The following is a 12,725-nucleotide window of genomic DNA, read 5'->3' on the forward strand; positions in this document are numbered from 1 at the left end:
AATGGCATCATCCCCACAGTAAACATGCACAGAAGCAGGCGGTTCATCATACAGAAGGCACAGTGTTAACCCGTATAAAAAGGCAACCACAGAGCGCCACCTGGAGAAAGGCACAAAGACTATTACTATTTAAAAGATCCATAAAGGAGAATGCCTGTGTCCCAATAAAGTATACACCCAACCCCGAGGAAGAACTTTGAGAAAAAAAGCAGGCCCAATGTGAAGGTCAAACCGCGGCAGCATACTACAAAAGTGGCCAGGGGTGCACATCCCCCAAAAAAAGATTACTTTATACACGGGATAACTAAAGAAAATTTTTATATCCACTAAGATAACTGCAATATAATAGTTTTTAGTTTAACTCCAACCCCATAGGGTCACATGATACTTATAGGCACAATCTTTTGAGGGAGCATGATACATCCCCAAATCTACTTTTGAGAATTTTCATTAGGACACGTATGTTTGAGTGTAATGCCTGCATAGGTATTGTCTATGGAATTGACATGTTGAAATATTTGTATGTCTAAACTGCATAATGTCTGTATTGTATAAATGTTATACGACTATGTTTTCCCATTACACTATGAATCTACATGAGGAATAATCAGATAAAAAGACTCAATGACAAATCAGAACTTGTTTTAGGTAATAGTATGTCTGTTAGACCTGGCACCATTGGCGTGGGTCTCCCTTCCATTTTTTTGCTGTTGCCTCTTAAGTTTTTGCTGGTTTTAGATGCATTTTGGGCACTGTGCCACTGCTGTTCAGTGCCACAGTGCAAGTGCTCCCTATGGTAAATTGATGTATGGATTAGTGACTCCATGATTGGCTTGTTTGGTTTACTGTCAGACCCTAGTACAGTGCACTGCGTGTGCCCAGGGCTTCTAAATCAAATGCTGCTGGTGGGCTTGCAGCACTGATTGTGCCACCCACCGGAGCAGCTTGTAAAGTGGGTCTCAGGTCTGCCATTGGAGAGCCTGTGTGCAGTCTGGTACTGCCATGTTGACAGGGCAAGTGCACCCACTTGCCAGTCCCTAAAACCTTCCCTTTTATACAAATTAGTCACTACTAAGGTAGGCCCAAGGGCAGGGTGCATTGTAGGTAAAAGGTAGGACATGCCCTGATGTGTGTGGCATGTCCTAATAGTGAATTACAGCCATTTTCGTTTTTCACTATTGCAAGGCTACCTGTTCCCCATAGGCCAGAATGGGCAGGTGGATTATTACTTCTTATAATCCTAACTGACTCAGGGAACTAGGTAGAAATTCAAGTTTAGTATGCCTAAACTTAGAATGATAAAATACATCTTTTAGTGAAGTTGGTTTTAAAATTCTGTGTTTGAAAATACCACTTTTAGAAAGTAGGTATTTTCTTGCCTAACTATCCAAGCCTGCCTCTGCTAGGTTGTGTATTCCTTGCCTGGAGTTTGAGTGACAGGGGCTGGGGGATTCCAGGAGACAGGGTTAGTCAGCACAGGGCTGAATAGAGAGATCTGCATGCAGATGGGAGAGAAGAGTTGCACCTGGGACCTGAATAGGGCTGTGCCTTCCCTCCACAATGCTGGCTCCACTTCCTGTGGGGCGTCTTATGTCCCTGGCCTACACTGTGAAAGCAAAGAAGGAGTCTTGTGAACAAAGTGCTCCAGGACTGACCAGAACTGGTTTGGACTAGGCAAAGGCCTCTCTGCCTTCAGAGAACAAAGGGAAAATGAGTATAAGTATTGGGACCCAGACCCAAGAACTTTAGATCACTTCTGGGAATCAAGACGAACCTTTGCTGAGGAGAAGAACCAGGAAGCTGAAGCAAGAGACTACCCCTGTGCTGTGTGTTTGGGGGGTGGCCTGCAGTGGTTGCTTCATTGCCAATGAAAGGAGAAAAGGACTGAGTGTGCTTTCTATCAACTTGAGGAAGAATCTATAAGGGCTTGAACTAGAGCGTGCCTCCTGCCTGAAGTCTCAGGGATACAAGACTTCACCAACCAGCTCCCCCCCTGAATTCCCTTGCTGGGAATTTAAGTGCCTGCTGTTGTGCTGGGCCTTCTTAGAGACTGCGTGTCGCTGGAAGAGCGACGCAATGGCAAGAAGCGTGTGGCCACCGCAGCAGCTGTCATCGCATCGCCTAAGAAGCGAGCCGCCGCTGCCATCATCGCATCGCCGAAGCGCGGTGCATCACCGGAGAGGCGGGATGCCGCCACATAGGCCACAGTCGCATCCCTGGAGAAGCGCGTCGCAGGGCCTGTCGCGGCTCCAAAGATCATCGAATCGCCGCACGGCCGTCGGGCATGCACGCATCACATCAACGTTGTCGCATCGCAACCAATACGCCATTTTGTCGCATCGCACCGGAAAAGAGTATCGCATTGAGGTGCCATCTTGTGGCATCGTACTGGAGAGCAGTAAGAAACCAAAGCATCACCTCCCCACACAGTAAGGAAGCGAGCATCAACTCCCCTGCGCAGCAGTAAGGAACAGACGCTTCCACTCCCCTGTGTGTAAGGAACCGATGCATCACATCCCCTGCGATCCTTTTGTTTTCTTTGCGTTACGCATTTAAGGTATATTGAGAGTAGAGTGTTGAATTTACAACTTGAGAGAACTGAGCTATTTTATAACATTTTAAAGTCTATTTTTGAGTACAGTATTGTGGATTTTTGTTGTTTGGTCTTGTGTTAAGTCTAAATAAAAATACAACCTGTGTGGTATCCATCTGTAGTGATTTCACTGTATTACTGTATGTGTTCACAAATGCTTTACACACTGCCTCTGAGATAAGCCTGCCTGCTCGTACCAAGCTACCAAGGGGGTGAGCAGGGGTTATCTTAGGAGTGTAGCCCCTTACCCGGACTAGACTCAAGGGTCCCTATTTGGTCAAAGGTACCTACCTTTGCCAACTAGAGACCCCAAAATCTAACAATGTCTATTATTTGTGATTGTACAGATACCAATTTAGAACAAGGGATACACACATATATATGTCACTAAAGCACTAGGAATACAGTAGAGTGAAAAGCAGCAGGTAGTACCCTAAGAAAGAAATCAAAGACCTTAATCGCCCAAGGATATGTGGGAGGGTTACACGTTCACCGAAGTGAAATACCAATCCACGGTGCAGGGGTTATTAATTCTGTATACTTGATTACGTTTCTAAAAGTGTCCTTTCCAAAGTTGTAATCTGAAACCCAACTTTGCATTTAAAGAGGGTTTTCAATCACAATTCATTTAAATCCATACATGACATTTCTACCTGCTCCCATTCAAAAGTTAGCGTTTAATAAGGTAACCCAATGTTATCGAATGAGAGGGATAGGCTAGCAGAACATCCTACTTTTTATGTTTAAAACGTTTTTATTGATCATCCTACTTTTTAAATACAATGCAGCCTCCCCTATGGGCTGTTCAGGGCCTACCTGACGGGAAAACTTTAAAAAGGACGGTATAGGCCTGGCAAAAGGTTTATTTTGCAGGGTCGAAATGGCAGTTTAAAACTGCACTATAGGCCTGAGAAATGTTTCAAAGTGCTACTTTAGTTGGGTGCACAATGATTGCTGCAGACCTATTAGTAGTATTTGATTTACATGCCCTGGTACATGCAGTACCAATTTTCCAGGGATTTACAAGTAAATTAAATGTACCAATCTGGTGTAGGTCAATTTTACAATGTTGAAGGGAGAGAGTACAAGCACTTTAGCACTGGTTAGCAGTAGTAAAGTGTAGAGAGTCATAATGCCAGCAATGAATTCAGCAAAGCAGGAGGGGTGAAAGCAAAACGTTTAGGGTTGCTCTGCAGATAGGGCCTTGGTCCAACAGTAGTGATGTTGTCAAACGTCATGTACCCAGAAAAATAGTATGCAGCTGTGTGGAACATAACTCTAGGGGGTGTGGGGACTGCACAAATGAACTTTCGGGAGTCTGGATAGAAGTTGATTCATATAGTCCAATCTGAAAAGAACAAGTGCATGGGCTACAGACCTTAAGTCCTGGATTAAAGTGCCAGGTGCTCCAAAGTAGCATGCATTCTTGTCCATAGCAAAGATTTGCCTTTGTATGTTAAGCCAGCTGCCTAGGATGAATACCAGTGATTTGGCATTATCAACAATATTGTTCTTCCATCTAGAGAACATGAGTTAATCCATTGTTGGATATGTATAGTGAGATTAATAGGGATTCTGTCCCGTTGGGTTTAGTTTTAGGTAGCGGTTTTACATCCATCTTTAAATTTTCTTCATGGTGTTGGCGAGCCGGATGAGGTCATTCAGCGATTAAATCTTACGATAGATCTCGGTATCAAGTCCGTAATGATGATAAAGTATACGTTTCTGAAGCACTCTTCAGGTGGCTCCAGATATGGGTTAAATAAAGTTGGGGACAGAATAGAACCCTGAGGAATGGCTTAAAGTAGGCTGATTTTCCTAGATATGAAGGTCTCAATTTTCACTACTTGGGAGTGGTTCGATAGGTAGGAAGTGAACCAGTTTAGAACGGTTTCCTCAATGGCCATTCTTTCAAGATGAAAACTAGATGGTTGAATATATCACAGGAAGCAAAAGACCTAGAAGCAAAAGTAGGAAGGAGTTGACCCAGCCAATGAATCAGAAACTTTTCTAAAAATCAGATTGGAAGGTTTGGAGGTTATTTGACTCGAAGTGAAATGAAAGTTAGGAGGCAACACAGGTTTCTATCACTATTGCTATGAAGGGTAAGGCTGCGGCACAACAGAAGTTGTTAAGGTCATTGGAATCATTGTTTGAGGTGACTGGTATCTGTGGCAAGCATGTTGTATGTAAAAGTGAGGTTAAATCAATACATCTATGATTACACAGAAGAAAACAGCATAGTATGGAATGTTGTGATATCCATTAAAGAAAGCAAAATCTGGAGAACTCTAAAGTGATATTTTGGTCATCAGCACCCAGAATTACTTTTAAACTGGTACTCCTTTACTATTACTCCATGGGCTCAAATATTACCCCCATAAGCTGTAATATAACTAGCGAATTATGGGAGGAGCACTTTGCCAGAATCTACACAGCTTCCACAAAGATCTCTAATAGTCATACCTGACCCCCAGTTTTAAAGGTTGCTATAACTGTAATTGAAGTTGAGGAGGCCATAAAACAAAGTACAGGGAATAAAGCCCCAGGCTCGGATGGGCTACCAATCGACCTTATAAAATATGAACCAGATTTTTGGGCTCCCCTTTTATGCAAGATTTTTAATAACCTGACCAATACGGCTATCCCAAGCACTTGGTCGACCAGTATCATTGTGCCCATTTTTTAAAAAGGTGACAGATCCAATCCCAGCTGTAATCGCCCAATTTCCTTGACAGACAATACTTTGAAGATCTTGGGCAGAGTTGTCTTTAATAAGATCAGGAAATGGGCTGAAGACAACCAAATTTTAAATTGTTGTCAGCTGGGCTTTAGAAGTAATGTCGGAACTGTCGAACAGTGTTTGTACTTAACTCTTATTCTGGGCAAATATATGATCGCTCAAAAAGTTCCACTTTATTTGGGTTTTATGCATTTAACCTCAGCCTTTGATTTTGTTAGTAGATCACGTTTATGACAGATCCAATCCCAGCTGTAACCGCCCAATTTCCTTGACAGACAATACTTTGAAGATCTTGGGCAGAGTTGTCTTTAATAAGATCAGGAAATGGGCTGAAGACAACCAAATTTTAAATTGTTGTCAGCTGGGCTTTAGAAGTAATGTCGGAACTGTCGAACAGTGTTTGTACTTAAATCTTATTCTGGGCAAATATATGATCGCTCAAAAAGTTCCACTTTATTTGGGTTTTATGCATTTAACCTCAGCCTTTGATTTTGTTAGTAGATCACGTTTATGGGAGATTCTTTTAAATTATGGGTTGGATGAGGCTTTGGTCCATTTTTTGGCGTATTTGCACAGGGATTTAAAGGCACAGGTGAGGATAAGCAATGATGCGGAAGTTTCTGGGGATATTGTCATTGGTAGAGGGGTCAGACAAGGCTGTGTTCTAGCCCCCCTACTTTTTATTCTTTATATAAATGAATTACATAATTCCCTGTCTAAATTGACCAGTGATGTACAGAAAATGAATGGCCAATTATTCCCCGTGCTTTTATATGCAGACGATGCGGTCCTCACGGGCCGCACCCCCAACGCACTTCGCACTTTAGTTACGGGGTTTGTGTCTTTTATGGCCGAACTGGACCTTTGCCCTAATTTAAAAAAATCTTATATAATGATGTGTGGGCCGAAAAAACACTATCAATTCTATAACATCGGGCAGCGAATCCCTAACACGCACAAGCACTTTTCCTTATCTGGGCTTAGTTTTTCCAGAATCAGGCTCTTGGCAAGTCCATGTAGCCCACAGCAGAAGCAAACTTTCCAAAGCGGTTAATTCTATAATTAGTCTTCGGCAGCCAAAACAAGCAGAAGTGGTGTTACCTTTAATCCATATATATATAAATCGCAATGTGTATCGACGGCCACCTATGGTGCTGAAGTCTGGGGGTATGTAAATTGTAGCGGGATCCAAATTAAAGAGAATAGATTTTGTAGAAAAATTCTCGGGGCTCAAATTTCATCTCCAACTTACATATGCCACAAGGAATTGAACCTAAATTATGTGGAGGATTTTATTAGGTCTCGTCCATCTATATTCTGGCTAAAAATATGGCAGAACCCCGCTGCGATTTTAACACAAGAGATAATAATAGATTGCCTTAAATGTGATAAGGGTGGTAGTATACCCTGGCTTGTTGCAGTTAAAAACAGTTTAGCCAGTGTGAAGTTGGAGCATATTTTCTTATGTCCATTAGCATTGGAAGGCATAAGTACAAAATCACTTAGGGGGGCACTGTATGATCTGTATCATAAAGAAAGACAGAACATCGAGCATCATAAATCATCGATTGTTGGGTATATGCCCTTTCTGGAGGTACCAGGCACTCAACATCATATGCCACAGAAATACCTCAGGAAGAATATAGGGAGATGGAAAAGGAGCTTACTTTTCCGCCTTAGGGATGGTAGTATAAAATATTCACTTTGCTTCCAGATAGGATTTAATAGCAACCTTGAGCAGTTGTGTTGCCCATGTGGTATTGGTAGTAAACAAACATTGTTACATTTTTTACTTTTTTGTAAATTTTATGCCAGATATACAAAACAGTATTTAACTCCCTATTTTAAGGCATGGGCTATCTTTGATTTTAAATTAGCATATTTTGAAATTTTACTGCTAGTAAGTGATTTGATTTTCCGAATAAGCACGTTTTTACAAGCTGCGGTACGCTCACATGCTTCCATGAACGAACCCTAATGTGACTCAAATTTTGTAACACTGCCTAGTGAAATTCACCTTTCATCTTTGCTCTTATAATAGTCATTAATATTGCCCGTAAATAAATATTCTGATAAAGCTGCTAGTATTGGTAGAATTGAAAATGGGGTTTTAGTTAAATTATTTCTGTACCTTGATGCCCATCATTGTCTGATTTATTGCACGCTATCGCACTTTATCTGTAACATACTGTTGACTTTGCATATTGGTCTAAACCTCATACTTTGTTATTAATGCTGCTAGATTCCACAGGTTCGTCCAACCTTTTTACTGTGATTTTACTACTGTAACCTTATATTTGTATTGGATGATATTGTATATTTACAGGTTTTAAAACTTGTATTGTATTTGCCATTGGTAGTGATGAATTGTGCTTTTATGGATATTTTTATCCGAATATAGATTATTTGACTTGACTATTACTAAATGTTACAAAATTATGTTTTTGAATGAATGCACATTCTGGGATGGTAACTCTTCAAGTAATCATGGGGGACTGTGTAGATTAACAAGTTCTATTTATAATTTATTCTCTCCATTGCATTGCAAAGATACTAACTGACCCTATGTCATGAGGATTACCTTCAGCTTCTCCTAATGTTTTAACCAATAGCCTTTCAAGTGATGGGACCTTGCAGTTTTTTGTTTCTCATGGGTATGAACCTTGCATGAACAGGGTCCTATTGGCCAATAAAGCTGGAATTACTGAAAATTGTCAGACTCCATTCGGTATTTCGGGATGTTGTGTTCTGCAAAAAAAATAAAACACAAAACTCCCCCCCCCCCCAAAAAAAATTGGCACTTTAATCAAAAATCCTGCAATTTATTTCTGTGCTCCCACCTTTACCCAAGGACTCCTCTTGCAACCCTACTTCCTGTCCTCCCTACCTCGGTGTCTTCACCTGTCCCTGCACCCTTCTCTAAGAGACTCCTGTGATGCCCTCCCTGCATGTCCTCTGCCTCCCCACCCCCTTGTCGCCTGTGTCTTCGGTGTACCCGCCTCCGTCTGACACTCCTCTATCCCCCGCCCCAGAGTCTCCTGTGGCCCACATCTCCCCCCCACACACACACACACACACACCAGGTAGCCCTGTGTACACCTGTGAAGCAGGTTGTCTGGTGCCAAAGAGCAACAGCTTTCAAACTGAATCTGCCTTTCAGGTATGCAATATCCTCCAGTTACAAGGCACAATAATGGTGACGACTGTGTCAAGTTACAGATAGATAGTGACTTGGCAGAGTCACCAGCAGACATAGGCCAGAGGCCAAGCAGTATTTTTGTGACTGGCACATTTTCTTTGTACTGCAAACATACTGCACAGTTTGCAGCGTATGCCTAGAAATATTTCTTTTTCTGCTGCAAAATTTGCCAACGAGATCCTAAAATCCTGGGGGGATCGGTAATAATATGGTACCAATAAGCAGCTACAGCATTGGAGGGGTTCTTTTCATTGTTGCATTCATCACATTGAGTGATTGGTGGCATATTGTATATCTGCCTTTTATCTCGCCAGGATATTTCAAGAAATGACTTTCAAAATCATCCTATGGAGCCGATTCTATGATAAATGCCAAGTTTTTTGCATCTGGTTTTGCACTTTGGGACCATTATGAGATTTATGAAATTAGAGCAAGTTATTCTTGCTCCCAATTTCTGAGGACTGCAAACTGCGCGCGACAAGTAATAGCGCATGCACAATTTGTTACAAAACCCACTTTTGCACCTTATTCCCTTGTGCTTCTTAGAAAATTATTAACAAGATGTATCCAATCCCGACAACCAACAGATTATTTACCCAGGAGTTTTTGTACATATTGTTAAAGCTCTTCAAGGAAAGCTATTATTTAAGTCCCATACACACCTGTCCCATAAAGTCGGTGAAAAATAGCATGTTGGAAAGGAAAGCAGTCCATCCGATGAGGTGACTGATACATAAACAGCGATAATGAACAGGCATGTTCAAGACGGCCTTCACCAGGGAACTCAGAGTCATTCGCTTCTGCACCTGAAAAAAAAGAATGCAGCATCTGAGTACATACTCCTTCCTGTGGGAAGCTCTTTGACCGGTGCTTAAAGTCTTTTTTTAAATATTTTGTTTTTGTTTTTAAGTGTTACAACATTAAGTCTCCCCTGCCTCGCTCCCCCCTACTCGCCCTAAACTGTGGATGAGCGTACAGTCAGCAGTTACAGTGTACAATCAGAAGATGGTTTTCATATATTTCACCTAAATCAACATTTAAGGACAGCACACCTTGGCACTTTTAATATCTCGCCACCTGGCTATCCCAGCTGGGGTTCTGCAGCATGCTCTGCCATGGGATTGATTCTCCATCGCATGTTGAAAGCGGACCTCTAACATGTCCCATTCCAAGCAACCTCCCTGGCCTGTCCCTTCATGCACCAATCTGGGTCTTACTCCACACTCGGCCCGCACACAGAATGCAGATTCCCTCATCCATCGTTTCCGGGTAGGCAATCTGCCACTAGTAGTCAGCCACTTCAACGCTATACATTTCTTAGCAACCGCTAATCCTAGTTCTAGCACTTTCTCCATGTGTTAAGTATGTTTCGTGTGGGTTACAAAACCCCGTAAACATACCCGCATAGTCGGCTGGATCGGCATTCTGGTCAGTTCCCCCAATACTTCGACCACCTCCCCCCCAAAACTTCTGCACCTCTTAGCACTTCCACCACATATGCAGGTAAGACCCCACTGCTGCTCTACATTTAGGACAATTTCCTGGCTTGGATGGGTCAACCCTATGTAGCCATTGCGGCATTATGTCATCCCTATATAAGCATTTATAATTGATTACTTTCAATCTCACATTTCGAGTGACCCTTCAGCAATAGCCTAATAATGTCACCCATTAGCACTCCCTTAGTTCCTCACCTGCATCTTTTTCCCAGTGCAGCTTCAACGTTGCCATGTGGTCAGCTGTGCATAGTAGCAGCAACGTGAACAATCGAGTGATGAGTTTGCCTTCTCCACTCATGTATGGCAATGCCAGATTCAATACATGTGTTTCTGGTTCCTGAGGGAAACCCAGCCAAGCTTTTTGGATAGTAGCTGCCAGGACAGCATACGCCAGGAAGCAGTCACTGGAAGCACCCCACCTATCACAAAGGTCCGAAAACCCAGCCAGCCTGCCATTCTCTTTGATTACTCTCAGCGGGGATGTACAACAAGATGCCCCCAGGTTTCAGTCTGGACTGAAGGCGGTGGCTAGCTGGTTGACAGAAAACTGTCTCCAGCTTAATGCCACAAAAACGGAGGTAATGGTTGTTGGGAAGGGAGTAGAGCTTTGGGGCGATCAGTGGTGGCCTTCTGAGCTGGGCCCCACTCCGACCTCAGTGTCGGAGGTGAAAAATCTGGGGGTCTGGTTGGACGTTGGCCTTACCTTTATAGGGCATACCAAAAAAACTGCAGCCTGTTGTTTTGGTCTGTTAAGAGGACTTAGACCAGTTCTTAAATATTTCGATGCCCCAACCAGACAGCTTGTAGTCCAGGCAACTATCATCTCTCGTCTGGACTACGCTAGCTCTCTTCTGGCTGGGGCTAACCAAGCTGAGTTAACTCGCCTACAGCGGGTTCAAAATCCTGCGGCTAGAGCCATTGTTGGCCTACCCAGATTTTGCCCGGTGGCGAATGTCCTCCGCTCCCTGCATTGGCTCCCTGTAAGGAAGCGTATTCTTTTCAAGGTCCTTTGTTTGGCCTTTAAAATTTTAAGAGGTATAGGCCCTGAAATCTTGTCCAATTGTATCTCTTTCTATGTCCCCACCCGTAGTCTTCGATCTCAGGGCCAGGCCCTTGCTGTGGTCCCCAGATTTAGACTCAGTCGGATGGGGGGCCGTTCCTTCAGCGTGAAAGCTGCACTAATTTGGAACACCCTCCCAGTTGAAGTCCGTCAGTTAGATGATCTGCTGTCCTTCCGGAGAGCTATTAAAACTTTCTTGTTTTAGCTGTTCATTTTAGGTTTTTTCTTTTCCTGTTGTGTTATGTTTCTCCTTGTCTCTGCGCCGGGACGCTCCTTGGCTGGAGTAGCTGTGCGCATAATAAATTAATATAACATAACATAACATAACATTGAAATAAGCAGATAAAACAGATACATCAAATTCGTCATGGTTATTTCAGCTTTAACAAGAGGCTTATCCAAATATTTCTATAAAATAGCAAAGTATACATGCACTATTAGATAAGCAAGTTGGATTTGCAAACCAATAGAAATAGACCTCCAATTCAATTATCAGACCTTTCTTACCCTTAGTGTATTTTATATTATATGAACATGTAAATAAATTACGCAATCCGATGCAATCTTGCTCATCATCATAATTTCGATAATGCATCTAATCCTAAATATATCTAGAAAGTGCAAATATGCATAAGTCCCAGCATTGAGTATGTTATACTTAAGTGCAAATGTGCAGAAATGCATACATAGCATATGTAATCCTTAAAGTTCAAAGATGGAGAATTTAGCAGCTATCAATTCCATACGATTATATCCTATAGAATGCTTGTGCACATTTTAGAGAAAATAATATTTATTATTTTAGGAGAAGGTCCGGACAAGTAGTTCTAGTTCTTTATAATAAATTGCCAGGACACGGCAAACCTTTTAAGGCCCCCCCACCCTGCTTGGATATGCTTCCTCAAACTTTTGAGTTCAAATCATTTTATTATACCATTCCTGATAAGTTGGTGCTTTATTAGTCCTCCAATTCTGGAGGATCAAGGAGCGAGCCATTAAAGTCATAATAGTTTTAAATACATCAGCGCCTTTTCTCATAAATTGGCATGGTCTCTGGGTGTTGAGCCCAAATAGCGCTACCCCTACATCAGTGCCTCCTGCTCAAGGCTTCAAACACTTGTTCCCAACATTTTTATCCTAGGGCAGGTAAAAACAAATATGGAGCCAGTCTCCGCTGCTCAAGGCTTCACATACTTGTTCCCAAAATTTTTATCCTAAGGCAGGTAAAAACAAATATGGAGCCAGTCTCCGCTCCCAAATGGATTACATCGAAAACAATGATCTTCCATCTCCAGATACATCTTTGAAAGTGCTCTAGGGGTAAAGTATGCCATCCAGCGAGCTAAAAAAAACATTCTCTTGTAGTTTGCAGCTCATAAAGCCGAATTTCCTACTTTTGAAATTATCTGCCATTCTATTTCTGAAAAAGTACACCGAGTAGTCAAGGATATCTTCTCCAGAAATGTATTTGTCAGGAGACATTCCGTTTGACTCCTTCATAGCCTATACCAATTTCCTATCCCATTCATTCTCGTCTTAAAAAGAGCTGTTGTTGTTGGTGAAGAGATGGAGCTTGTTGGGATATTACATTTTTTAATAAAACGCATGATCTGCAGACATCCAAAATAAAA

The 12,725-nt window shown here is 42.2% G+C and overlaps 1 protein-coding gene across 1 annotated transcript in view; it reads right to left on the reverse strand.

The window, feature by feature from the left end:
• SLC45A2 (solute carrier family 45 member 2) overlaps positions 1-12,725 on the reverse strand; it is a 227,067-nt gene that overhangs the window by 146,849 nt on the left and 67,493 nt on the right. Inside the window, exon 4 of the mRNA XM_085630828.1 lies at positions 9,198-9,341. Within this exon, the coding sequence (XP_085486954.1) occupies positions 9,198-9,341 (144 nt within the window). The remainder of the gene's footprint in view (positions 1-9,197; positions 9,342-12,725) is intronic.

The sequence above is a fragment of the Triturus cristatus genome, chromosome 2_1 (genome assembly GCF_964204655.1).
Source record: "Triturus cristatus chromosome 2_1, aTriCri1.1, whole genome shotgun sequence".
NCBI lineage: Eukaryota > Metazoa > Chordata > Amphibia > Caudata > Salamandridae > Triturus > Triturus cristatus.